The sequence below is a fragment of the Carassius auratus genome, unplaced genomic scaffold, assembly GCF_003368295.1.
Source record: "Carassius auratus strain Wakin unplaced genomic scaffold, ASM336829v1 scaf_tig00216864, whole genome shotgun sequence".
Taxonomy (NCBI): Eukaryota; Metazoa; Chordata; class Actinopteri; order Cypriniformes; family Cyprinidae; genus Carassius; species Carassius auratus.
The window spans coordinates 65144-92847 of NW_020528775.1; the positions used below are offsets into that span (position 1 = coordinate 65144).

Genomic DNA, 27704 nt, shown 5'->3' on the forward strand with positions numbered 1-27704 from the left:
TTATACCTTAATGTCAGATATCAGTTTGTACACATAAATAATAATACATCAGATCTAATGAAAGTCACTTCTGGTGTTCCACAAGGTTTGGTACTAGGCCCCCAAATAGTTTGTACTGTAGGCTAATAAATAATATTTGTCAAATGTCTAAAATATTTAAAATGGTATTGTTTGCTGATGACACAAATTTACATTGTTTTGGTGAATAATTTGGAACAGCTTTTTGAATACATATATATAAAACAGAAAGTAACATATAACATTTAAAAATTGTTTAACATTTTCAAATATTATATTACAATATCATTACTATAACCCAATATATGTCCACATAGTTATACCATATTTGATATAATACATAATAATGTGTACATTTCATATATAATTTTAAATGCACGATATATATATATATATATATATATATATATATATATATATATATATATATATATATATATATACGTACAAATATTTTAAATATAAAAAACATTCTAAAAAATATATTAAATATATATAAATTATTTATATAAAAAGCTAAAAATTAAACATATAATAATGTAACATAAAATTTAAGTTAATAATCAACTAAATCTGCCCATGTGGATTACAGATATTTTGTAACAAAACCATAAATAACTCAAAATAAAAGTCTCATCCACTCAAAATGACCAGAATGTCTTTGCAAATTAGCGCCACCTGTGGGTTGATAATGCGTAAGATGTGGGATTTCAAAGGCTCTGTTGTTCCAGTGCTCAGAGGATGTGGAAGTGCCTAAAAAACAGATGCGCTATTCATTCTGAGTCTGGACCACCAGCATTCAGGAGGAGAAGCATTATGACAAAGCATCGCTGATATTCCTCAAGCATCCTTACTAGTAATGTTAGGATTTAAATAGCAGAATACACATGCTTCTGGAAACATGATCAGCTGAATTCAGTGTCAACCTGCCTGTTTGTGACCTGTAGAGTGAGCGTAGTTTTCTCTTTCCCTCACAGTGAACAGAGGAGGCTTGTGTTTCTCCCGCAGCACCTGCATCAACACCTGCGTTCTGCTCTGGATGAAGAGGAAAAATACTCAGTTCACCAGGAATAATCCGATCTGATGTGAGTACGAACGGCTTACTTATCAAATGTTCTTAATTTAATCTATCATAGACTGAATTTAGCAAGATTTTCTTAAAATGTTCTTCTTTATTAAAAAGTTTTAAACAGGATGCATTGATTGAACGAATTGTGAAGAAATATAGTGGATAGTGCTTTTAAGCCACACCACAATGAAATTTCAATTTAATATAGAATTTAAAATGAAATATAACATTGAGACTCCAAAGATAACAGTTTTGTTGTATCACTGAGGTCCTATTAATTTTTTTTCATATTTAGATTTTTATTTATTACATTTGCCATATTTTAAATATATTGTGTTAAATGTAGTAATTTTGTTGTGTGCTTTTGTTATTTTTTGTTTTATTTACAATATGTTTATATAGTTATTTATTTTTATTTTAGTCAATTAAGTACATCAAGTTAAACTTAAGTAAAATAAAAATGCTGCCTTGGCAACTAGTAAAAAAAAAAATTAATAATAATAATAATAATAATTATATATATATATTAATATATATATATATATATATATATATATATATATATATATATATATATATATATATATATATATATATATAATGTTTTAGTTTATATAATTATTAATTCATTTATTATAATTATTTTATATTTTATCAAATTTATTCCAGTTAACATTTATTTTATAATTTTATTTTTATTTTTAATTTTTTAATTAAGTATTATAATCCTGTTGATGTCTTGTTTATATTTCTACCAGTGTTCAGACAACAATAGTCCTAAATCAAAAAGACAATTCAAAGGTAAACTAAAGGGAATTATTTTAGGCTACTTCAGCCAGGGATTAAAAGAGGGATTAAAAAGTTTTTTCCATTAATCCATAGCACACTAAAAATTCATTTTTCAGGTCCAGGTTTCTTCATCATGGTGAGCAGCGTTGACTTCGGCCCACTGATGGAGATCCTAGAGGCGAGAGACGAATGGCTGGACGATGATTTTCCAATGTAAATATATATGGTTTCTTTTAAGCTTACGACAAATATACTTAGACATTTATGATGTGGTTTTGAATGGTTGAGCTGTTACATTTTTCTGACTTAAATTTCAAAATGCATTTAAATTGTGATATAATATACATCATATGACTTTGCAAGGAATTTAAAGAAACTGGACATTTGAAGCATTAAAATATTGATGAATTATTCCAGTTTGAATTGAATGCAAGAAATTCCCCCCAAAAAAGAAAAGAAAGCAAACTTGTTTGAAGGCTATACTGGGCTTACAAATGGATACAGGCCTTAAAAGGGGGGTTGAAAAAGCATAATGTCTTCAGCGAATCCTGAGTGAGATGCTGAATGGAGACGGGAGCAGGTGCAGATCTCTCCTTACATGGAAAGCAGCCACGACGTCATGTGACGCAGCGAGCTGCCAACAACACAAGCAGCATCACCAGGAAAATGGAGGCAGGTCAGGCTTAGAGGAGCAGCTCCAGCATCACACGACAGAATGATGCTTTAGAAATACTAAACAGCGTTAGGACCATGAGATTTCACGCTAGCTTGGAATAAGAACTCGCAGAATCAGAAATCAGCCAGAAACCTAGTTTGTCTCACGCAGCAGGTGAGTTAAGCGAGAGCAGCTTTGATGGTGCGTTTTCAGGTTTGTTTGTACTAAAACCATCCTTTTTATTAGGTTTATGTTGATTAAGATGTTTAATAATGCCGAATTACTGTTAATTTCCAAACACCTATTGGAAAAAACAGAAATCCGATGAATCTCCACAGGGGATCTAATGTTGTTATAAATAACAGCGTATCAAATTAAGACTCTGATTCATATAGTTATTAGCATTTGATAGTATTGTTATGCAAAATGACTATATATTGCTTTAGTATGTTTTGCGTTTTTGATGCTCATCACTGTCTTTCTCAAGTCTTTTGGTTTGTCATTGTCGTCTAAAATGTGCGTTTCATTAAATCGTCTTTTAGCACAAAAGCGGCAGCTGTGAACCCCGCCGGCTCTGACAACCCCCCTCTATTTACCAGCTGCGTGTGCACCGACCCCAAGGGCCTATACTCCCTAATTAGCATATCACAATATGCTCTGGTCTTAAAGAAGCAGTTAACCCAAGAATTACAATTTTGTCTTTTTAACTCATCCTCATTTTGTTCCCAAAATTTAGGACTTTCTTTACTTAAATGGATACTCCACCCTATAATGGAAAATTTGTCATTAATCATTTACCCCCATGTCGTTCCAAACCCTTCGGAACCCAATTTAAGATATCTTGGATGAAAACCGGGACGCTTGTGACTGTCCCATTGACTGCCAAGCAACTTACACTGTCAAGGTCCAGAAAAGTATGAAAGACATTGTCAGAATTGTCCATCTAGCTTCAGTGGTTCAACCGTAACGTTATGAAGCGACGAGAATATTTTTTGTGTAATTTACTTGCCAGTCAATGGGACAGTCACAAGCCTCCCGGTTTTCATCCAAAACATCTTAAATTGTGTTCCAAAGACGAACTAGGCTTTTACAGGTTTGGGGGTATGTGACTAATGACAACATTTTCATTTTGGGCTGGAGCATCCCTTTAAAACTCCATTTGCGCTTACATAAATCTGTATTTAAAATGAATTTCGAATATTGTCCTCACTAGGCCACTTCCTGCGGAGGGTGACATGGACTCTTCCTGCGCCCTGAACGAGGGGAGAACTTGTAAGTGACTTGGATTCATACACAAATCTTCATCTTAAATGATTAATTTGCACTCCGTCATGCTCCTTTATCTTTATTGGCTCAGCTCCCCCAAACTCTCTCCTCATTGGTGGAGCCGGAGTGGGCGGAGCTCACCGGAAGCGGCGCACGCTGGTGGCCCCGGATATGAACTTGTCGTTGGACCAAAGCGAAGGGTCCTTGCTCTCCGATGACTTCCTGGATACGCCGGATGATTTGGATATTAACGTGGATGATATTGAGACGCCCGATGACACGGACTCACTGGAGTTCATAACCAATGGCAATGACCTGGAGTGGGAGGGTAAGAACATACTGTTCTTCACGACTCAGGAAAAAGATAGATAGATACGATTCCATTCCATTCCATCATTGGTCCATGGCTTTCAGATGATACACCCATCGCCTCGGCGAAAGCCCCTCCAGCTGACAGCGATGCTGATGGAGAAGGTGTGGACGGGACGGGTGTCAACGGGCGTCTGTGGAGAACCGTGATCATTGGTGAACAGGAGCATCGGATCGATATGCAGGTCATACGGCCCTATCTGCGTGTCATATCACACGGAGGTACGTCACGCTTCAGAATCAAGCAGTTTATATAATCTCTGCAGTGTCCTGAAGTCGCTTCTTCTCTGTTCTTTAGGGTACTATGGCGAAGGATTGAACGCCATCATTGTGTTCACGGCTTGCTACCTTCCTGACAGCAGCTGCCCAGATTACCATTACCTGATGGAAAACCTCTTTCTGTGAGGAAATGGAAATACTTGACTTAGCATGCACTGTACAATCTTCTAGTTGTGTAATTTTCTTAATTTGGCTTCTCTTCTCAGGTATGTGGTGAGCAGTCTGGAGATGCTGGTGGCTGAGGATTACCTGATCATCTTCATGAACGGAGGAACGCCGAGGAACAAGATGCCTGGCATTAGCTGGCTCAAGAAGTGCTATCAGATGATCGACAGAAGGTATGGACATTGTCATCAGTTTAATGCAAAGTGGATTTGAAGAAATTGAGATAAACATCTTTAATCTTCATCCTCAGACTGAGGAAAAACCTGAAAATCTCTGATCATCACTCACCCGTCCTGGTTCATCCGCACAGTCATCGCAATTTCCAAACCCTTCATCAGGTAAAAACATATCATTCAACAGGATTTGAAATTGATTAGAGTCACTGAAAAGGCTAAAATATTGGTCAATTAATCTGAAGATAACATAACTTTATTTGTTTCATTATGCAAGGTTCAGACATACTCATCAATGATCTTTAATCCTCTGTCTACAGCGTGAAGTTCATGAATAAGATCCGTTATGTGCACAGTCTGGAAGAGCTGGAAAAGATTGTCCCTATGGATCATATCCAGATCCCCGAGTGTGTCTTACAGTAAGAAGATTTCAAACATATTTTACACAAAATTATAATCTGATGCCAGTTTTTAAGATCAAATTGTCTTTTTTGCAGATTTGAAGAGGAAAGAACGAACGCTAGAAAAGAGAGGTAATCAACAAACTCCTCAAAATTGGCTTATTTGACACTTATTAGATAATGCTTGACAGACCAAATCTCACAGTTTACCCAGAATGCTCTTCTCTTTGTAGAATAGAGCAAGAACAGAAAGAGGAGCAGCAACAGAAACCAATCAACCCCGAGAGGTGAGCAAACCAACGAAACGCATTATTATACATGTTTTCGTTTATTCTGCATTAAATAACTGAACAACTCTCTGCCTCCAGGACAACAGCGATTGAAGAACCCGGACTCTAAGCGCACCAGCTTTAAATGTTTATTGTTGTTGTTGTTGTTGTTGCTGATCTTGGACCATTTTTCATATTCCCAAATTATATATTAATACACATTTCAGACGACTCGAAACTGGTCTCAGATCAGCAACAAAGCGGAAACTTTAAGCAAAAGTTGGAGGGTGAGAAGGCCAGCTGCTCTCGCTTTCATCTGCAAAGGCACAATTGTAAAAAAGCATCTCCAAATCCACCAACAGATGGCGCTACGTACAGAAATGTGGCTGTTTGCGGTAGCAGGATGACCATCGTGCACTGTAGCCTCTTTGCAGTTATCGCTCTATCCCTGCTTTCTGACCCTTGAGAATGTCTTATAATCTGCCTTTAACTGACGGGTGTCCGTTCAGGATTCGATTGGCGGTGCATGTTGATTTCCAAGCATCTCTGTGCTTCTCTGTGTGTATGCGCCCAAATCGAACGAAACCGTTTTCCATTTTGCTGATTATGTTTCTCTGGAATCCAGTTTTTTTGACTGCTTTCACCTGTTTCATGACCAGCTTTTGTAAATGATACGTACCAGTCATCTCTGAAAACATTTAGACATTAGCAGTACTTTTATGTTGCCTTATGTTTGCTATGAATATGGCTCAAAATTAAACATTCTGCTATAGGTATGACTACAGTATTGATTTGCTTTTGTCTTTTCTTGACCTTTAGCCTATATCCAGTGCTGAATAGTAACCGGTTACATGTAATCTGAATGACCGAATCATATTTTAGTAAGTGTTTTATTTTGCAGTTATTAAAGTTTTTATGATTTTCATGAACCCCCTGCAGTTACTACATGAACTCATTAGAGAAACCTTGACATAATGTAATGTTTAATGTTAATTACAATGAATGGAATCTTTTTTCTTTTGTATGTTTATATCGAAATGGTACACAATTATCCTTATAAAATAAATGTGATGAACAAGTTCAAAAATAGTAATCTAATAGTAATCAAAAAGCAGTCTGATTATCTAAAATGTGTAATGTAAGGGATTATGTTACTAAATAACATTTTTGTCATGTACATTGGAATCATTAACAGACTAAAATTGGTAAGTAATCTACCCAGCACTGTAGGCTATATATCTGACTTACTGATATGTTCTGAAAGCTAATTTATGAATGAAAAAACCCTGCTTCATGAGGAATCGAATCTTTTTTTGAATATTTTGTTTCGAATCAGTGGCTATGAGCGCGTATCAAATTGGGTAAGTCACGTGATTTCAGTAAACTAGGCTTCGTTACGTCATCACTGTTTCGAATCATTAGAGCGGCGAAACATTGAAACAGCGTCTATAGTTTTCACCTGATCTCAGGTCAGTTTCATAAATTTTTAAACATTTTAACGAGTCATTTGTGTAATTAAAAGAATGATTAGTAAGAAATAATCTCTTACTGGCCTCTATATAGAAGATGCATATAAAACAAATAAAGCAAGCCAGCAAATTAATAATACATTTAATATTAAAAACCATATATCATGCAGACACTTCATATTTAATGGTATTTTATTCTTTTGATTACATTTAATGTAGCATACTTTAAATAAAACATTCTTTATGGGCTTTAAAAGCTGTTTCTATGCATGTTTAAGCCTGAGTTTTGTCGCATTTACAAATTTTTGACCAGCAGGTTTCACCAGAGTGCGGTGTTTCGAACGCTTCGAAACAATGAATCATTTTGCGCAGCAATATGGTTCAATTGATTCGAAGCTTTGAAAAGCGTCGTTTCGCCCATCACTGAAACACATAGTAAAAACATTTCCTTTTTAAATTTAGGAACAAAATGTGGGACTTTCCCTCTCAAACCTGCTGAAAAAAAACTGCATATGTTGGTTAGTTAGGTTTTGAAGCTTAAGTCATAAATTAAGCATGTACACATATGTAGCCTATAATGTAGTTTCAGTCAACAAAATTCTAATTTATATTAATATTTTAATTTGATTCCCTTTAAAAGGCAGTTAACATGCTTGCAAGACAATATGAATGAAATATTTGACCTAAATAAAAAAAATAACAGACAAATGACACAATCATGCACATTTCTTTCCTCATTATTCAGGCAGGTTTCTTCTTAAAATCTTAAGTTTAATTTCCTTAATGTCTGGAAAAAAAGCAAAAACATAATCATGTTTAAATACTCTGATTTAATGATTTAAAAATTGACTTATTCAAAATGAATTTAAAACAGTTAAAAATTAAAATGATTTTACATAAAATACAGTGAATATGTAAAATACAGTGCAATCGGTTCGGACATTGCACAGTGCTCATTCAATAAATGCACAGCTAAACAGTTGGGTTTTGAGTCTAGATTTAAATGTGACTAGTGTTTTAGCACATCTGATCTCTTCTGGAAGCTGATTCCATCTACGGGCAGCATAGTGACTAAAGGTGGACTCCCCTTGTTTTGTGTGAACCCTTGGTATTTCTAACTGACTTGATCCTAGTGATCTGAGTGCTCTGTTAGGCTTATATTCAGTGAGCATATCTGAAATATATTTCGGTCCTAGGTCATTTAGTGAATTATATACGAGTAAAAGTACTTTAAAATCAATCCTAAATGTAACTGGAAGCCAGTGTAAGGACCTGAGGACTGGTGTGATATGCTAAGATTTTCTGCTTTTAGTCAGAATCCTGGCAGCAGCGTTCTGGATGAGCTGCAGCTGTCTAATGGTCTTTTTGGGAAGGCCGGTGAGGAGCCCATTACAATAGTCCACCCTGCTGGTGATAAAGGCATGAACAAGTTTCTCCAAGTCTTGACTTGAAACAAAAGATATAATTCTTGCAATGTTTTTGAGACTATTAATTCCAACTATTAATTTCATCAATGCATTGGCAGAGGGAGTCAATGGGGCTGTAGTCATTTGGAGATAAGGCTAGGTAAATCTGGGTATCATCAGCATAGCTGTGATAGGCAATTTGGTTCTTTCTCATTATTTGACTTAGTGGGAGCATATACTGTACAGGCTAAACAAGAGCGGTGCAAGAATTGAGCCTTGTGGGACTCCGCATGTCATGGACGTCCACTTAGACTTATGCTCTCTTAGACTCACATAATAGCCACTCCGTTTTAAGTATGACCTGAACCATTTGAGTACCATCCCAGAAAGCCCGACCCAGTTTTCCAGTCTCTCTATTAGTATGTTATGATCGACAGTGTCAAACGCAGCACTGAGATCTAGCAATACCAGCACCGATATTTTGCCAGAGTCAGAATAAAAAATAAAAAAAACCCTGATTTATTCTATTTCTGTGTATATCCAGTACTTAATATTGTCATATATTTTATTTTCAGAAGCAGCTCTAAACAGTAAAAAGTGTAACTGTTGAGTTGAAATCGATGCTGACTCATCAAGAAAAACTGTGCCGTCATCATCTTATTCTCAGTGTCAGTGGAGTCAGATCAATAATATTACTGAATATTATGTGTTCACAAACAAGCAAGCCAAAAGTCGAAAGGGGCAAGGAACCCAAACACTATCAGGTGACAGAATAGTGATTTCGACGCAGGCTGCATCACAGTGTGAAACATATAGGACTGTGTGTCTACAAGTAGCTGGAGTTATTAATCTCATTTAAATACTATCTAAAATCAGGTTTACATTTGTGGCTAACTAGAATGTGAGTGACCTTTAATGCATTTCCAGAAATAAAGTAACAAATTATAACAAATTGCTGAGTTATAATATAATTAAATGCATCTATAAACAGGGTTGTCACTGGATTGAGATATTGTTTTATTAGATTAGATTTTAAGATTTTATAATATGTTTTATTAAAGTGAAAGTGTAGTAAAAACATCATTAACCCAATTGTTTTGCCTTTCTATCAGACTTAAGTTCTTTGTGTTCTCCTTCCTCTCACTTGAGGAGTTGAATAAGATCTCCGTCTTTTATCATCTCTCTAAAATGATAAGTAAAGATATATGAGGACATTAGACATTATACTGACTGCTAAACTGGATGACTCGACAAAGTCAACGCTCCTCGCCTGATGAACTTCTCTTCCGGAAACTGTTTCTGAGGAAGATCACACGTGAGGGCTATTAATCTATGCGGGTGAAATATTCCAGAGAAATATTTTTTGTATAAATATTTTACAGGAAGTCTATACTACAAATTTTTTTTATAATAATAATAATAATAATAATAAAATAAAATAAAAACACTTGCCATGCCTGTAACCACAGCACTTGGTACGTGTTGCACAATACCACGTGTTACCGCTTCCGTGTCCTAACGTCCTAATCACATACCACGAGAAAACAACAAAGGGTGCTAATATACACGCACAATGTTATATATATATATATATATATATATATATATATATATATATATATATATATATATATATATATATATATATATATATATATATATATATATATATATATATATATTATACCTAACCTTTAACTCCATACCGACAACCTTGATAGTCAGACCATGAAAATATAAATATAAATAAATATACATTGTGTTTGGGACGCTGTGAGCATGGAGACTGTAGTTTACACCTGAAATGCAGTTTTACTGTATCTGCAATTCACTATATTGCAAATCTTCAGTTACACTGCATTGTACTGCAGTTTAACTGCTGTTGATCTTTAATGAACTGTAGTTGTATACTTCATTATCCTGCAAATCTCCCGTTATACTTCATTGTATTGCAGTTATACTACTTTGCACTGCAGTTGTACTTGAATGTACTGCAGTTATCTTTTGTAAGGGATGTTGACTGATATTACAGGAAATGTTCCTTTTGTTGTTAGTTTTGCTAATTTTAATATTCATTGAATGGCTTATTATAGTTATTTAAGGAAATCAACTCATCACACACCAGTATGTAGCCTAACAACTTTTTTTTTCTTGCTAATTTGTACCTATCTGTCTGAATCGTGGAATTCGTGACAATTCACAGTAACAGCATGTTCTTTCCTCCGTGAGCCGCGATTGGCTGCCTAGCACTTAAGCCACCTCTTTTCTGTGACGTTTAACTTTGGTTATATCCCCACGTGCAACTCTGTTGTTCTCACATCGCACGAGTGTCTACGGAGTCACGACTGAGAATTTAACTTGAAGCGGAAGTTTTAAATCGTACGTTTTTATTTTAGCCGTTTTGCGCTGTCTACATTGTAAAACCTCAATCGGATACAATGAAGTACATCATTGGAATAGGGGGGTAAGTGGCTTTTACAGTAATATTAGTTTTATAATTACAGTCCATCCTTGTAGCTTTAAACATTTTAAAATGAAGATAATATATTATAGGCTACAAGTAGAAATGTATTACTTTCTTACCGTGTTTTCTTCTCATTTATGACGAGGATGGGTTTTTAGAGAATTCCGAGCTTTGAAGCGTACAAGGTTTTGAGCGGGAGATTTAAAATTGTAAGAGCGCCGAAAATTCTTTGTTTTTGTAACGGACATTCGCGCCTTAATATAGTCATCTATTAATTTTATTTTCTATATGAAGTATAACAGTTTTTTAAATATTTTTTTTCTTGTTGAAAAAATGTGTTAGTGATTGTAATGAGTGCCTCGCCACCACAAAGGAAGAACTATTAAAGAAATGGTTACTTAAAAGACTTCGAAAGTTGCTGTGTTTAATACATTTTTTAGAGTTTATTTAATAATGAAGTAGTTCGTTTTGAACACGTGGATTACTAACAACAATGTAAACCTGGGGATATTTGTTGTCATAAACCAGCTGAAGGTAGAAAGGAACTGAGGATCATCCCGCCATTTTTACTTGAATACATTTTTCATGTAACGTTAAACGATTAAACAAACTTAAAATAGGTTTATAAATGACATATATACAGTCGTTGTGCTTTTGACTCCTTTCTGCTCGGGTTTATCTTTTTAACCTTCCTTTTTTATTTTTTAGTGTGACTAATGGTGGTAAAACCACCCTGACGAACAGATTAATAAAAGCCTTACCAAACTGCTGTGTGGTTCACCAGGATGACTTTTTCAAGGTGAGTTCAGCTAAATTTAATATATTTTTATTTTATATTTCTAGTTATTTGGGTTTTGGCAAAAAAAATAAATAAAAAAGGATTCCTTTGGATAAAAAAAAACTAGCTGCATTCTTCCCCCCAGTCTTTTCATCTTTAGCTTAGTATTTCAATAATAGGTTGGGCGTTTTATTATTATATATTTTATTTCTTGTGCTATTTTAATGGTAGCTTTCTGTTCTTGCCTGTTGTAGTACTACATGCATGGACTAAAGAAGTAACTTTAAAAAAAAAAAAAAGGTCCAGTAATGACTCTTGCTTTTCCTGTTTTATTTGAATAAATTTAATTTAGCTTCTTGTATTAGGCTGTGATATCAGGGTCTGTGTATATAACATGTGAGAACTCAAAAGTGCTGATCCAAAATCAGCTTCCTCCCATCTGTCGAGTTGTATTCATCAGGTTATGATGGCCGAGACCTGATTCTAGATCAGCAGTCTGGCTCAAATAGACATGACGGCATTTGCTGCAGTGTTTTACTGGTCACTGTTATTTCAGCCGCCGGATCTGATAGCAGTCGGAGAGGATGGCTTTAAACAGTGGGATGGTAAGAATATAAACAGTAGAAGAGTAATAACTCCTCATTCTACGCATCGCCCTCCCATAAAAGATTTTACACTCCCTCTCAACCCATTCTCTCTGTGTGGCTTTGCTACAAGTGAAATTAAAATTCATGTTCCATTTTCGGGTTTCAGTCTTGTGCTAAAAGCCGTTGTTCTGCTTTTGTAGTGATCACAGCTTTGGATATGGAGGCCATGGTGAACACTGTCAAGGGCTGGATGGAAAACCCAATCAAATTCGCCCGTTCTCACGGCATCCAGGTGACCCCAGCCAGGGAGATGGACGACCCTGAGAGCCAAGTGCACATACTCATCGTAGAAGGATTTCTGCTCTACAACTACAAGTGAGTGACCTGGTTAACTTTTGGTGGGATGAACTGCATCAATGGCAAAGATTAGTTTCTTTGAAAGTTTGGTGACGTACTCAACGCATCTGTAGGAAGGGACCATCGGGGCACACATGCTGTTCATGTGACGCTCTGCATTGGCGTAGATAAGATGCACTGAGCAATTGGTGCGCACATGCAACTTCACATGCTGATTTCTGGGCCGGCTATGTAGAAGTGCTGTAATCAGTAAAAGACTTCACTCGTAGTTTCAGAGATGGTGTTCTTTTTAAGGTTATGACCTTTTTATCTTTTCTTTTTATCCAAACAGGCCTTTGCTGGAATTCTTTGACAAATCATATTACATAACCATCCCATATGAGGAATGCAAGTCAAGGAGAAGGTGTGGTGGAATTTCAATCCTACACTCATGATTTGTGCTAAATATGAGTAGCTGAAATAATTTTGTATTATTTATTTCAGAACCAGGCAATACACCGTCCCCGACCCTCCTGGGCTCTTTGACGGTCACGTGTGGCCTATGTACCTGAGACACAGAAGTGACATGGAGAACTGTGGTTTGCCGATCGGTACAGTCCTTCAGACATTTGATTTTGTACTAAAACCCACACTATTTTAGATAAATACTCATTTGGTGTCATGTCTACTTTAACAGAATACTTGGACGGCTTGAAAACGAAAGATGAAATCTATAATCAGGTTCACGAAGACATCCACAACACACTCCTGAATCGTTTATAGGTAAAAAATGAAAATCCATATGTTTACTGGAATAATGATATTTGTTTATGTGTCATATTAAATGAACTTGTTTTGTTCTTTGTCTTTCAGCAATGGGAGGTTGCAACTGATCATCTGTACAATATATTGTAAATATCAACCTTACTTGAAGTGGCCTTTTGTTTTTTTGTTTTTAAACAAACTGATTTGTAAATAGTTTGACCAGAATCTAACTTAAATACTTGTGGAGGAACTTTCTTGCATTAAATTTTTTGGACCGTGTCCATATTTTAATTCTTTTTTAAATAGTTTTTTGCCATTGTCTTTCAAAGCACTCATTGGAAATAGTCTGTTAACCACAAAAAAAACTGAATTGTTTTTGTACCTGTGTACCAATAAACATTGTGCTTTGACTTCTTTACATTTGTCAGTCTTTGCATTTTACACCCATAAAGACCATGCTTTAATCTTCAATTTATTTTACAATGTAATGTTTTATTTACTTTTAATGAAAATGCTAGTTTTTATCATAATACTTATTTAAAAATGAGTCCTTTTGTATACGTTGTCCACTGTGAGCATTTCTGTTTTAATTGAGTAAATAGGCTGAATTTAGAGTTATAAAACAGTCAAATACTGTGAATGTGTACTTCAAGACAAGAGCTGAATGTCAATGCTAAATTTCTACAAGACATTTGACCATTAAGTAACCATTAACTAACGTTCATGGTTTTCCCCTTCTAATGGTCTTGAAATGAAAAATAACATTCCTGGGAATATTTTTTTTTCTCTCCTAAATTAGCTTGCAGTTAATCCATAGGTTATTTGTACAAAAACAACTTTTAAATGCATTCAGTAATCTCCATGATCAAATAATCATCCTTTCCACTCCCAACACAAGTTCCAGCTCAGCCCTGCTATTTATCTCTGTGTGCAATAAAGCCTATGCTGACGTTCAACCTGCATGAAAACAAACATTGTCTAGACATGTTCCTGAATAAACCTTGAGCTCATGTTTTAAACCGTTGAATGTGCCTATGTGCTTTTAAATAGTGTCCCTTTCTCATATGACAAATGCCTACACATTCACTTTGAATATTTGTGCAATGAAATAAGTGGAAAGGGAAAGTGAAGCCATTCATTGCTATCATGAGCAATCGTCGTCATTGGGAATTTGAGTGGTTTAAACATTTCGTAGGGCAGATTTTCTTGGGAAAATGGCATGAATGAGAAGTTCACATCATTTAAGATTTATTGGTAAAGAAATAACTATATTGTTCACATTACCAGTAATAACCCTTATGCAATAGAAATAATCTCACTCCCTCAAGCAGTAAAACCAATCACATGCAATGATCTGCAATAAAGAAAAACTAGAAAACAAATAGGCTACAGGACTTTCTTGGTGTTTTTTTGGTCAAATAACTATGCCCTTGTAATTAAAGTGGCACCACATTTAGTTATTTTGTAAATGTGAGGTGTGCCTGTTGGTGTATATTTATAACTTCATTAGGAAAAAAGAAAGAGAAACGCCTCCTAACATACCGCCTTCATCTGTACCTGAGCTTATTTAACAGCTTTTGGGAGCCTGAAGTACTGCACTTGCACTTGCATCCTGCTCGCATATGAATCATTTTAAAATGACAAAACATTCATTTATTGTGTTCTTCTCAATCCACCTGTGCATCCTGGTGTGTTTGAGCATCACACAGCACCACGGACCCTGGAGACACAGGGTTAAGTGGGAAACTAATGGACAGGTTTACAGTTTACTGAGCACCGGTTCTCAGTATCTCACACCTTTTTCTGCAAAACGGAACGCGAGGTTTTTACTGACAAGACAAATGCCAATATTCTCGAGCAGGATTTTCATGGGACATCTTGCAAATACTAAGATACACAGAGTTGGGCATGTGGTGCATTCAAACTCTGTGCCAGAGGACAGTCTTGGTACGGATGCAAGACCCTACATGATGTCTGGTTACACATCTCACGTGAGGATTAATAACCAGATGCCTTTGCATGCACCAGCACTTTCTTCTGAAGAAGCACTGCGTCCCCAGTCCATCCAATATGGGACAACACCAACTGGCGCAACTACACTGGAAGCTTCAAGGAGTTCAAGACGCCATCATTTCGTTACCAGCACACCAGTGCCAAAACGAGCATCAGCTACTGGAAAACCACCCACTATCAGTTCTGAGCAGAATCCACTTCCTCAACTTTCCACTTTGACTGGGGGTAAAACTGCTAACAAATCTAAACTTTCGACAAGAACCAGTCCAGCTGCACCTCCAGCAACTGTTAACAACAGAACTAGAGTAAATCCTCCTCTCCAGGCTGAGGGAAGAAGACGAGGTGACGGTATGACTGGCGGTGAACTAGTGAATCCTCAAATAAACTCTTTTCACTATAACCTGCTCCCGCATGGACGTGTCGATCGATCTCCTCAGAGAGAAACGGGTCATGGTACAAGCTATTTTCATAACGGTAAGACAACATTTTAAGCTTTTTAGTCAAAGTCCAAGTTACAATGACTTACAGAGCACTTGACCGTCTTCCCTGATAGCACACATACGTCACGGAGACATCTATTTGACGTTTGTTTATATGATAAAACTGATCATACTGTTTGTACACAGCGGTGAAGTTATCAGACATTTTTCAGACGTACGAGTGCTATCAGTGTTCATAGGACTGTTAAATGGCGCACACTTTTATTATTATTAACCATTGCACTAATTAAGAGCCTAATTATTAAGTTCTAAGAATATCTTCCAGGTCTGCCTGATCTCATTCCCGATCCATACTATATCCAAGCAGCATCTTATATCCAGAGAGTTCAGATGTACACATTAAGATGTGCTGCCGAAGAGAACTGCCTCTCCAGGTACTGACTCCATTTGGGAACCAAACCACAACATCAGTAAAGAATTAAAACCGTTCAACCTTTTTAAGTAGAATATTTGCCTTTTTTTTTCTAAAGTTCGGCGTACAGCTCAAGAGTGAGGGACCTTGATTACAGAGTGCTTCTCAGATTTCCTCAAAGGGTCAAAAATCAAGGCACAGCAGACTTTCTCCCGGTGAAACCACATCATCAGTGGGAATGGCACAGCTGCCATCAGTAGGTTTCTACAACACTTACCTATCAGCATTCACCTTGTTTCTACAGAAAGGTAGCAGTATTGATTTATTCTTTACCAGTTCACACCAAGAATGATAACTATGGAGGCAGCTATAACGCTAAATATATTCCCTGAAAGCCCAGGTACATCATGCCTTCGTTTATTTGACATATTTTTGAGTGTTTGCTCATCGGAAATACATCTATAGGACGTTTCCTATCAGATGTCAAAAAGACGTTTAGAAGACATCTTTAAGATGTTTATGATTTAGAATGCATGCAAAACTGAGATCTTCAAGACGTCTATCAGAAGTTTGTACACAGCAGATGCTTTCCAGATCTTTAACAGACATCTTGCATATTTCTCAAATGCTTTGCGCCTTAAAATTAATTCACAATATAAATTTTTGAACAGCATGGCTAACAACAGAAATTAGTATAGTACAAAAAAACCCTCTTCTATTAATATATTGATAACAAAGTGGTTGTATTACTTTGTTTTTGTCCTAAAGACATTATCACAGCATGGATGCCTTCAGCAATTACGACCTCCTGGACGCCTCCACGGGCAGAACGGTGGCCGAGGGACATAAAGCCAGTTTCTGTCTGGAGGACACCAGCTGTGATCCAGGTGTGAGGAGAAGATACGCCTGCACAGCTCACACACAGGTCTGGAGGATCAAGTGACTCTTATTTTTCTACAATTAAGTCATTTTATCAGCCGGTTTAGAAATACGGTCTGTTTTGGAGCAGGGATTGGGCCCAGGCTGCTATGACACCTACCATGCCAACATCGACTGTCAGTGGATTGATATTACAGATGTTTCTCCTGGAGATTATATTCTAAAGGTGAGTTATCAGTTAGTCATTCCAGTATTTCGAGTTAGAAACACCTTTTGAAAGTATGTGAACCATTGACAGGTAACCGTGAACCCAGGTTTCCAGGTGCAGGAGTCTGATTTCTCCAATAATGTTGTTAGATGTGACATCAGATACACTGGGTCATATGTCCAAGCATATAACTGCAGAATCACAGGGTGAGTAAATATATATATATATTGATTCAGAAGTCTCTTTATCACACTTTAATGGTGTTGGTTTATTCAACAGATTCTGATCTGGTTTTCTCCATCCAAACATCAAGTGGTGCTCTGAATTGAAAAAAATAAATAAAATAATAATAATCACATTGTAATGGATAGATTAAGCATTAACTTTATTTATTTTTACTTATTTAAATTAATGTTCTCTGCAAACACTTTTCTTGCAAAGTTATTGACATATTTAGAAAATGTTTAATAAGTGGCAATAATGCAATACTATGCTTTTTTTATTCATGAACCTTTTGTAATTTAATAAAGTATTAATTTACATATTTCATTTAAATCTTGCTTTATATTTCTATAATTTGGTGTAAACGTTGGTGTTACAGTTTTAGAAAAACTCAAGGAAATAACGTTAACAACGGGTATGTTTTGTTCAAAGAATACTAAAAATAAAGTTGAGCGCTCAGCCAGATTTTATGGTCCATTCATTGGAACCACTGGTTCATATATATTCATAGTTTTCTGAAGTGATTCTGTTTGAGGCTCATATGAAAATGGTAAAATAAACATAGACACCAGAGTCCTGAAAGTTCAGTTTGCTCAAGACCTCCAACATGCTGAGAGTCTCTGGAAACGTTCCCTTCTGCTTGAACATTTAACACCTAACACAAGAGAGAGAAATGTCCGAGCCATCGTGGACAGGAAAACATTCATATGAGAGCTGAATTCAGAAGGAAACTGTGTCACGTTTGACTGTGGAGACGAGTACTATTGGATGTTTTGAAATGAGCCACAACCTGAGTGGCTGGGAAACTTGTTTAATATGTTAATTAAACTGAAAAAGCCCACAAGCGGGTTACTGTACAGTAAATCATAGACAAGGCACCTATTGAGAAGTGTTAGTCTCAGGAAAACATTAAAGAAACAAAGACCTGGGCCTCTTGCTAACTGTCGTAGCATTAAAGGCATGCATTTTGTTGAAATATTTACCCTTAAGAATTGAAGTGCATATCTTTAACAAAGTAAAAAAATCTAATCAGAACATCTAATGCTTCAAAAGTATAAGATATTTAAAGGGATAGTTCACCCAATAATTAATATTCTGTCATTAATTGCTCACCTTCATGTCGTTCTAAATCTGTAAGACCTTTAACTATCTTCGTTACACAAATTAAGATGTTTTCGGTGAAATCCGAGAGCTTTCTGACACTGCATAGACAGCAACACCACTACCACGTGCAAGGCCCAGAAAGGTAGTAAAGACATCATTAAAACAGTCCATGTGACATCAGTGGTTCAACCTGAATTTTATGAAGCTACAAGAATACTTTTTGTACAAAAAATAATGACTTTATTTAACTATTTATTTTCTTCTGTGTCAGTCATGCATCCGTCGTGGTACGTGGAACTGACATGGAAGGGAAGAAATTGTTGAATAGTCATTATTTTTGTTTTCTTTGTGCATAAAAAGTATTCATGACATGACGGTTGAACTACTGATGTCACATGGACTATTTTAATAATGTCCTTACTACCTTTCTGGACATTGAATGTAGTATTTCCCTTGCTGGGTCAGAAAGCTCTTGGATTTCATCAAAAATATCTTTATTTCTTTTTTCTGTTCCGAAGATGAACGAAGGTCTTATTGGTTTAGAACAACATGAGGGAGAGTAATTAATAACCGACTTTTAATTTTTGGGTGAACTGTCCCTTTAATGCTTCAACTGTTCATGCAACATTCAAACGTACAGTGTGACAGTGAAATTTCTATTTGACGGTACAGTAATAATGCTATTTTTGTATATTCCAAAAGCCATGTCATTAAAACTTTTTTCATAAAATTTCATACATTTGTATGTGCATAACCTTTAGCATCCACATTCTTTTTTTGGGCCAATGTAAGGTGTAGAAATGAGCTGTTATTCTACTCCAGTCCACTAGAAGCTTAACACCTATGAACACACAGCTGTTCCATCCTATGAAGAACACACAGGAACAGTCAGTACTGGGGTCTTTTCATTCACAAAATCAGCACAGACCTCTTATCTAGAAAGCATCATGGCATGTAAGGATCTCTTAAACTCGTGTGTAAAGCTCCTGCTGCTGTCGGTGGTGTTGTGCGCGGCACGCGCCTCTGCTGACAAGACCAAAACCCTCGACTTCGATGTCAAACCTGGAGGAGTTGTGCAGACTTTCTCTGCTAAACTTGTGAGTAAAGCTCCTTAATATTTTTGCAACGAATAAAAAAAAAATCGTATTAGAAAGTAGCTATATTAATCCCATGCTGTACTTCGTATGTGTTAAAATGCGTTAAACTTATATTACACTCGTATAGTAATGAATGCATGCAGTGTTTGGGAAATCCACCCGTCATTTTCTTATTGGACTGTCGGGGATCTCTGACGTTCACTGCGCCCCTAGCGACACGGCTTGATTTTTTACATTTAAAGGAATAGTTTAGTAAAAAAAAAAAAAAGAAAGAAATTACATTGACTCACCTGCATGTTATTTGGAGACCGTGTGACTTAATTTCTTCTGTGAAACCCCCAAAGTCTCCGAGCTGGTCTTATAATGAATGAAATTGAATGGAGATGTACGATCCATTTCACCTGTGTTTATAAAGCTATTTACTATACACTATTTACTCGACCATGTAACGTTAGTGTATGAATTATATCTGAATTATATACATTTATTTTATCATTCATAATCAGAGTCTGATAGCCCCTCCCCATTCGCTACGCAATTCGAACTGTGACAGTTGAAGTGTCCAACGTTCCACACTTCGTTTTTTCAATGTTTTTAAGTGCATCATCCGGGTGTTTAACGTGCTCTTATTCTTTTGGAATTTTCAGTGTGAACGCACTACTCCCCAAACGTCATAGAATAGTGCATTAGTATTTGATTTGGAATGCCCCTTAAGTCTTAGCCATTCGAGTTCTTTATGTGAGGGACACACCAAAATATTGCTCTGTAAAGTAGCTCCCAAATCAAATCTCATATAGCACGTGTATATCACTGAGATGTCTATTTGACATCTGCAAGACATATTTTAAGTGTCTCAATATCTCTATAGCACGTTTCCTATCAGATGTCAAATAGGCATTCATAAAATGTCTTAAAGATCTGTATGATCTAGAATGTATGTAAAATTAGTAAAAACTAATGCAGAGTTCCGTTTAGTCTGAGAAATTTACATAGTAGGAAGGAGGAAGCTTGGCATTGTCAACCTGTTCATCTATTTATAGTGATCTCTTTCTTGGTTTTCGTTTTAGAAAAAGTATAAATGTACCTTCACGTATGCTTGTCAAGGAGGAACCAACGAGGTAAGACATATTTTCTGTTAATTATAAGCTAAATGTATAAACAGTTTAAAAAAGCAGTCAGTGCAAAAACAAATCTTTTATTTCGTAGCACATTATTATTACATATATATCGATCATGTTTGCTCAGAAGTTTGTTATTCTATTTTCAAAGATAAAATGTGGAAATTAAAAGTTGCTTTTAATTGCTGGCACTAATGACCAGGAAATTGTAGCAATTATGCGCTGTTGTAAAACGTCCTGATTTCATAGAATACTGCGTAGTTTCAGATTTTAATGCGAACCCTTTGTGCTTCAATTTCCTCTAGCAATGGCAAATGAGCGTTGGATTGAGTGACGATGACCAGATGTTTTCCTGTTCAGTCTGGAGGTAACTTTCAAAACAGTGTTATATGGGTTTTTGGTGGTTCTTCTTTAATATGCAATACCAAAAATGAGGTTTACTCGGAAATTCAAGCAAATCTAATCTCGGTTTTCTGTGTTTTCAAACATAATTTTGAGATGAAATAGGGAATGATATAGATTTTTCTCTGTCACTTTTTTTTCATGATAGGCCCCAAGGGAAGTCATACTTGTTTTTTACCCAGTTCAAAGCTGAGCTAAAAGGAGCCAAGATTGAGTATGCCACTGCATATGTAAGTATCATATTAACTTTAGCTATCCTTCATGACCTGACACCACATCAACTGAGTGAAACATTCAGCAATCCATATAATATATGATTCAATCTGAATTAATACGTTTTTTTTACCAAGAATATTCAAATAATAACTTTTTATTTGTGTGCTTTGCTCATACAAAGAATTGACACAGGTTTCTGAAGATCTTGTTTAAAATGTGTCCCTGTTGTGACATTGACATTTGCTGCCGATCCAACCTTGATTCAGGTTCCTAACGCTCATCGCTCTCAGATCAAAAGCAGGCAGCCCTTTTTGTACAGGTGTTGCATAACAAGACTTGGTGAAAACATCTTTATCTTCAGATTGTATTGAAGTTCTCAGTAGCGGGATGACTGTGATATCATTGGTGGCCTTGTTCCTTGTGTAAATGTTTAAAACAAGCGCTCCATAGACTCCATGTCTCTTTTTGTTTTCTCAGTGAGGATCTCTTTGTTATTCAGCCCACTCCTCTAGGCTTCTCTTTCAATGTCTTCATTCTCTCTCTTTTTCTTCTTCTCAGTCCCAGACGGCCGTGGGTGGACAGAGGGATGTTGCTTTGAAGGAAGAAGAGTACAATGTGTCCGAGTCTTCAGGTGAGTCTGCATATTCCTACTCTCAGCAAGGTTGACACAGCAAAGGGGAAAAAGCATGGAAATGTCAGAGAACTTTAAAATGGTGTTTTCCAAGTTTGAAAAAGTCTGTGTTGGCAATTTCAATAATGAATATCAATGTTTTTAATCAAGCACATCTTCATTTTCTGTCAATCAGTGACCCACAGAGAAGGGAAATTCCATTCTGAGCTTTCCAAGCTCACTGTCATTGGTCGGACACGGCATGATGAACTCTGATTGGCCGATCTGAAAGAGGATTGTCCCATCACTCAAGGACATATATTTAACAGCTATGGACACTCTGGCACTTAAATAAGTCAAGCCAAGGGATGGGAAGTAATGAAAAAAAAAAAAAATTCCTGTGATAGAAAATTCTACAGGGATTTCCTCTAGAGGCATCATTACATTAAGTACTGGACTGATCATCTAAGGGAGGTACATGAAAAGTCTATTACCGGACAATGTACATTCATTCAAATTTGTGAGGTGATATGAAGGCTTCTTTAAATTAAGTTCAGAGCAGTAGATCGATTTCTATTCCTGGCAGCATTTATGGGTTTAGGGTTTCAGCCTGACTTTGACTTCATACCTGCAAATCTGATTATCATGAGCGCGTTCATGCTCATACTTACTTTCTTAAGATGGTGTAATGGCACGCTTGTAGAGAATTTCCACTAAATCTTTGGGGTATGTCAGAGTCCTTTGATTATTTCTGTGGTGAAGGAAAAGACAGAAAAACTGTTACTTGTGTCCCTTTTTCCCAATTTAGCTTCATTCGGAGTACTGTAATTTTTAATAAATCCGTTTTCAGAACATTTTTGGTTTGACTTCTTGTATTGTTTTTCACTAAAATGTGTTTGAAAAAAATCTGCAGAAAATCCTTCTACATGCAGATTCGTCTACTTAGCTCTCCAAAAGGACTGTCAGTACCACAAATTTAGATATGAGCATCTGCACAGTTGCATAATTCTCTTTGTCAGCAGGTTTGAAAATGAATGTCTTGAACCAAAACCGTGACATTTTACCTACATTAGAATCTGTGCCATTTAAACTTTCAAAGAAAATGTCAAATGCCAGAAAATACAATATGTTGTCCTACATCTTTAAAAAAGCTTGAAATGAGCATTGCAGTGTACATGTAAAAGTACCTTTGGCCCATTTTATTTTCAGTACCAGTTCCAGAATACTAAGTACTGTCGCATTGTGATTTTGTTAAAATAAACTCAGGATGTGTATCTGAGAACACCATATTGCCAAGGCACAAACACTAGACTAGAGTTAGTAAAGCAATAAAAGAATAATCCTTTAACAGATGAGGGTTGCTGGGAGATTGGAATTGTGATTGCGTCCCACTCCAGATGTCATCTAAGGCTAGAAATAATCTCCCGCTACCTTTGGCTTGCCTCTGATGAATAATATTTCTAAGAAGTGGTCCCTAGTCACTCTCTAGATGTATTAGTAGACCTAAAGAGAAAATGTTTTACATGGTTCACCTGCGGTCTAAGAGACTTTCCGTTCAATAAATTGCTAGACTTGAGTCATCAGGTCTAGTAAAGACCAAACTTACCACAAAGGTACCTGTACCATGTAGAGAGTGTAATGCTCCACATTGTACCCTGAACAATGGTCTACTTAAACAATGGTTGAGAGCAGTTTCCGTCTAAAGGGGTAAGATGGCGTCTTCTGACCCTTGTCTTTTGCTTTAGGATTCACTCTTCTTGTTGTGCTGGGGTAGGGATAAGGAGGAGGCTTCTGGTTCCTGAGCCTTGAAGCAGTCCCTGATACATCTCTTTGAGGAATGACCAATTCCTGAGTTGATCCCCGTTTTTTACATGCATCATGCAGCTCTTGATCTTTTATGGGATATGCTGGGGGTGCCACAGATGGAGTTGGTGTTTTGAGGGATGACTTGTCAGAGCAGACGCCTTGAGATAATCCCACTCTAGTGTCTATCCTTCCTTTGAAAGTGTTCCTTGGTTCTTCGTTGCCCATATCTATGTCGGCCGTCAACAGGTCTATCTTCTGGACAACCTGAATTCCAGGGGAAGTCAAAACATTGTTTTGCTTTAATGCAAATAGAAATGTAGAGTACTACACAAGGTTTTTTAGTGGCAACAGGCTAGTTTACAAGAATATGGAACCGTGGTAGAAAGCTAAGAGCAAACAGCTGGTCTTTTTTGGTCTGAAAGGACTTAAAACCACCGGCCAATGTTGAATAAATTTAATAAATCACGCGGATCAGACCAATCCTGCATTAAAGTTTCACTCTCCCCTCACAGAAGAGAAATTGCCCCATGTGCAATAAATTCAGGGGCCTCTATAAACGGTTTTCATTCTTGATAAAAAGATTAATATTAAAGCAAAATTAATGGTCGGTTTGTTATCTAATTAAGAGTATCCGGCAGTTGATGGATAGTAAAGAGTTTGGGATTTAACTCAACAGAACATTTAAACGCCGCCCTCATTATGAGAAACATCTGTTAATATTCCCAAGTGCTAAATAAGTCTTTACCTCCTTCATTTCCAGATGTATCTCTTTCAAGCCGTGTAGAACCTCCTCGAGATTCACAACGACTCTTTGGATCTGGTCCCGAATTGCTCTTTGCGAGTGCTTAGAGCTGAAAGCGTAAGACCCTCTTCCTGGTCCACTGAGATCCCCTTGGGTGACCTTTGCTTTACTATTAAGGTGGTTCGAATTGGTCTTGTTGACATCTTTGGTAGTCAGCATAGCTTCATGCACCAGACTAGGTCCGTTAAATTCTTGCATGACACGTCCTAGGCACCTACTTAAAGTCCCCTGTCCGTTAGAAGTGCAAAGTTCTGCATTTTTATTAAAGGTCGAATTGTGAGCACCACTTGAGTCCATCCAGTCCGATGCATGTTTTTCTGTAAACAGGGCCCCTCGCACAGAGCCTGATTGTTGCTCCGTTGCACAAACAGGCGCTCCACAGTTTCCATGACCTCTGAACTGTGTTGGCGCGTCCAGAGCACACTTCCTCAAGAAGGGGTGTGGCTCGATCTGATGACGGTGGACCACAAAGCTGCATTCTCTCAAGCTGTAGTTCACAGAGACGCTGTTATGCTGCAGGTCCTTCCCTGGAGGCCGATTCCAACGCATGCTGGTTAACTCTGTCTGACAAATCTGGCCAGTCACGTCTAGCCGTGCATGACCCCACTGATTAGCTAAACGTTTCTTGGCAGTACATCCATTGAGAGGGGAATTCTGTTGCTTTGGTCCACAGGTGTTCGTTACTTGGTCCCCAGTCCCAAAATAGGCAAGGATGTCCGCTTGAGGCCTTTGATTTCCATTTTGTAGTTGGTCTGAAGTGGTGGGGTGAATGCATTGCTCCCCGACCCTTTTTGTCTTGGAGAACATTCTGCGACCCAAGAAGGGGACTCTCGAGAGGACGTGTCCCTTCTTTAAGTGTACCGGCTTTGTCATAACCAGGAGATGTTTTTCTCATCTGTCCTGTCTTTAAACTTTCTCTTGCATGTTTCTTTACTCTGACCCCCACCTTGTGGAGTGTTGTTTCCTCCCGCAGATGTTATCCCGGTGTGTTTTCTTCCTCTGGACCCTTGCCCTTCTTTCTTTCTTACCTCACTTCGCTCCTGTAGTCCTCTCGTTGGCGGCGGGCCTCCGTTTTCCACCCTCTCCCTCAAACTCCCTGCATTTCTGTTTCATGGCTGTTGCTTGCTTCCTGCCTTTGATTCCCTCCCCGTCCCCTCTCTCTTGCTCACTCGCTCTCACTGCGCTGCCTCCCTTTCTGGTTAATTCTTCCTCCCACTCCCTCTCACAGCTTTTCCTCTCTCCCTTTCGTTTACCTACTTGCAGGAACTCGTCGTACCTCAATCAGTGAAGGGGGTTGTGGTGGGGAAGTTTAATCCAGTGCTGATGCTGTGTGTCCATGTATGTTCCCAGCCTCGGGACTGAACTGATTACTCCAGATTTGCCTCAGTACGCTATAATTACTCCCAGGATTTTATAGCAGGAGGCCAGGGGAGGCACACTCCCCCTCTAGTGCTTTATGGGGCAGCCCAGGCAGAGCTAGTCCCTAAAAAAAACGCATGAGGAATATGACTTTTAAAATTAATAACCTGGCACACTGCAGCATTAAAATACTGCTTCATGTTTTCTGAGACTGTTCTCAGAAAGTGCACATACTCAAGTTTTAATTTTACATTTAGAGCAATTCAATTGCATTTTTAAATGTATTAGTAACAGTTTTATGAGCTATATAATGACCTATAGAAAAATGCAATCAATTAAATTAAATTAATTGGAAAGTCAGTGTACATATTTTTCACAGTTTTAAGTATTTCTTTGTTGGTGTTAATTCTTGTTGGTGTTTATTATCCAAACTCATTATATATTCCCAGAAAAAACATCTATCAACCTGGTAACATGAACATGCAATATAGAAACAGATTTAGGCTTAGGTGTTCTCACACATAACATATCTTTATCTAAAAAAATAAAATAAATATAGCCTCTTGTCAAGAGATTTTCATCAATGTTTTTGTTATTCAAAGGGTTTTTACTTTGTCATCATCTTGTTTTTGTCTTGGAATTTGATGAAAATTATCCCAGATAGCACACGTACGTCTTTAAGATGTCAGTTTAACATTCATTCCAAATCATAAACAACTTAGACATTTTCTAAACGTCTTTTTGACATTCAGAAAGGAAAAAAATGAGCAAACACTCAAAAAAAAAAAAAAAAGAGTCTCGCAGATGTAAATGCAGATGTGACATATGTGTGCCGTCAGGGATGACGATAATTATTCATCAATGGAACACTGATTTGGTTTCAGTTCTTTTCTCGTTTCCACATAAACTTAAAAATCACTCTGCGAAAGGTCAGGCATTTTACCTCTGATGCACATCAACCCAGAAAGTGGATTTAATTGTTTTCAGTTCATTCATCATTCTGGAAATGGAAAGGTCGAGTTGAGGACATTGCATTTTGGGATACAGCATTACATTTTATTGCATACTAGATTTCAGTGCTATAATGTAATGCAAACATAAAATCATTTATATTTTGTAAATACTATATACACTCCAAAGATCGTAATAGCAGCATGTTAGCATGCTATTCTAAACAAGAAACTGATTTGAAAACAGCAGTTTGGTGACGCTATTGAAACATAAGTGTACTTTAATAAATAAAAAAAGCATTATGTGTATAACACTGGGTTTGGAAGCCAACAGCAACATGACTAAAAAGACACTGTTCAGTGTCACTGATAAACAACTTAAAAAGGACCCACAAAAATCCACATTGCTTCTGTGGGCTAGAGCGCTGGTCAGAGGGTCTTCTGTTTGACACCAGACACACCACAAAGCATTGCTTTGAGACGTCACTCTCCATAAATAGTGCAAAACGCATGAAAGCGGCTGTTCATTTGAAATTCAGTTTAGATGCATAAGTGCTATTACTTGTCAAGACTGATGACACTATATAACACTTATAGCTTGCAGATGCTGTTCAACAGCTGTGGTGTGTTTAAACTCAAGACACTACAGTATGGAGCACTAACCATATCCTCGCTTTCTTTTATACTGGATTTTGATCAGACAAAGCACCAGATTTGACAAGCCTTAGCTAGCTGATTATAACGCATGCTATAAATGTGATTCTCATCTTTGTCTTGTGCTCAGATGGTCATTTTTTACACCTCTGGT

The 27704-nt window shown here is 37.0% G+C and overlaps 4 protein-coding genes and 1 pseudogene across 6 annotated transcripts; 4 read left to right on the plus strand and 1 right to left on the minus strand.

Moving 5' to 3' along the window:
* Positions 1 to 744: 744 nt before the first annotated feature.
* LOC113099106 (caytaxin-like) lies at positions 745 to 6236 on the plus strand (annotated as a pseudogene).
* Positions 6237 to 10622: 4386 nt separating this feature from the next.
* Positions 10623 to 13674, plus strand: LOC113099107 (nicotinamide riboside kinase 2-like). Of its 2 annotated transcripts, XM_026264188.1 has the most exons (8): positions 10623 to 10792; positions 11501 to 11591; positions 12127 to 12175; positions 12358 to 12532; positions 12846 to 12917; positions 12998 to 13104; positions 13191 to 13276; positions 13367 to 13674. In XM_026264188.1, the coding sequence occupies exons 1-7, from the start codon at positions 10767 to 10769 to the stop codon at positions 13274 to 13276; spliced, it is 606 nt and encodes a 201-aa protein (XP_026119973.1). In that variant the 5' UTR covers positions 10623 to 10766; the 3' UTR covers positions 13367 to 13674. The 2 variants fall into 2 exon arrangements, with proteins under 2 accessions (XP_026119973.1, XP_026119975.1); XM_026264190.1 differs by lacking the exon at positions 12127 to 12175 and having other exon boundaries at positions 10775 to 10792.
* A 1025-nt stretch (positions 13675 to 14699) lies between these two features.
* Positions 14700 to 17528, plus strand: LOC113099105 (protein-lysine 6-oxidase-like). Of its 2 annotated transcripts, XM_026264187.1 has the most exons (7): positions 15533 to 15745; positions 16037 to 16145; positions 16242 to 16379; positions 16892 to 17048; positions 17133 to 17228; positions 17301 to 17416; positions 17490 to 17528. In XM_026264187.1, exons 1-7 carry the CDS (start codon positions 15622 to 15624, stop codon positions 17494 to 17496), a joined length of 747 nt encoding a protein of 248 aa, XP_026119972.1. In that variant the 5' UTR covers positions 15533 to 15621; the 3' UTR covers positions 17497 to 17528. The 2 variants fall into 2 exon arrangements, with proteins under 2 accessions (XP_026119971.1, XP_026119972.1); XM_026264186.1 differs by lacking the exon at positions 17490 to 17528 and having other exon boundaries at positions 14700 to 15745; positions 17301 to 17420.
* Positions 17529 to 19378: 1850 nt separating this feature from the next.
* On the plus strand, positions 19379 to 22831 carry LOC113099103 (myeloid-derived growth factor-like). Its single transcript, XM_026264182.1, has 6 exons — positions 19379 to 19633; positions 20701 to 20751; positions 21057 to 21118; positions 21302 to 21383; positions 21928 to 22000; positions 22176 to 22831. The coding sequence occupies exons 1-6, from the start codon at positions 19484 to 19486 to the stop codon at positions 22253 to 22255; spliced, it is 498 nt and encodes a 165-aa protein (XP_026119967.1). The 5' UTR covers positions 19379 to 19483; the 3' UTR covers positions 22256 to 22831.
* Positions 22832 to 23201: 370 nt separating this feature from the next.
* Positions 23202 to 25854, minus strand: LOC113099109 (uncharacterized). Its single transcript, XM_026264192.1, has 2 exons — positions 24531 to 25854; positions 23202 to 24049 (listed from the first exon to the last, which is right to left on the minus strand). The coding sequence occupies exons 1-2, from the start codon at positions 25458 to 25460 to the stop codon at positions 23651 to 23653; spliced, it is 1329 nt and encodes a 442-aa protein (XP_026119977.1). The 5' UTR covers positions 25461 to 25854; the 3' UTR covers positions 23202 to 23650.
* Positions 25855 to 27704: the final 1850 nt, after the last annotated feature.

What these genes read in the sequence shown, in the direction of transcription:
- LOC113099107 (XM_026264188.1), top strand. Translation starts at nt 10,767, where the DNA reads ATGAAGTACATCATTGGAATAGGGGG. An exon ending in TACATCATTGGAATAGGGGG is followed by an intron (nt 10,793 to 11,500) that starts GTAAGTGGCTTT and finishes TTTATTTTTTAG; the next exon opens with TGTGACTAATGGTGGTAAAA. An exon ending in GAATGCAAGTCAAGGAGAAG is followed by an intron (nt 12,918 to 12,997) that starts GTGTGGTGGAAT and finishes TATTTATTTCAG; the next exon opens with AACCAGGCAATACACCGTCC.
- LOC113099105 (XM_026264186.1), top strand. Translation starts at nt 14,881, where the DNA reads ATGAATCATTTTAAAATGACAAAACATTCATTTATTGTGTTCTTCTCA. An exon ending in GAATGGCACAGCTGCCATCA is followed by an intron (nt 16,380 to 16,891) that starts GTAGGTTTCTAC and finishes TTTGTCCTAAAG; the next exon opens with ACATTATCACAGCATGGATG. An exon ending in CTGGAGATTATATTCTAAAG is followed by an intron (nt 17,229 to 17,300) that starts GTGAGTTATCAG and finishes AACCATTGACAG; the next exon opens with GTAACCGTGAACCCAGGTTT.
- LOC113099109 (XM_026264192.1), bottom strand. Translation starts at nt 25,460, where the DNA reads ATGACAAAGCCGGTACACTTAAAGAAGGGACACGTCCTCTCGAGAGTC. An exon ending in TACATCTGGAAATGAAGGAG is followed by an intron (nt 24,050 to 24,530) that starts GTAAAGACTTAT and finishes CCTGGAATTCAG; the next exon opens with GTTGTCCAGAAGATAGACCT.
- LOC113099103 (XM_026264182.1), top strand. Translation starts at nt 19,484, where the DNA reads ATGGCATGTAAGGATCTCTTAAACTCGTGTGTAAAGCTCCTGCTGCTG. An exon ending in AGACTTTCTCTGCTAAACTT is followed by an intron (nt 19,634 to 20,700) that starts GTGAGTAAAGCT and finishes TTTTCGTTTTAG; the next exon opens with AAAAAGTATAAATGTACCTT. An exon ending in TTTTCCTGTTCAGTCTGGAG is followed by an intron (nt 21,119 to 21,301) that starts GTAACTTTCAAA and finishes TTTTCATGATAG; the next exon opens with GCCCCAAGGGAAGTCATACT.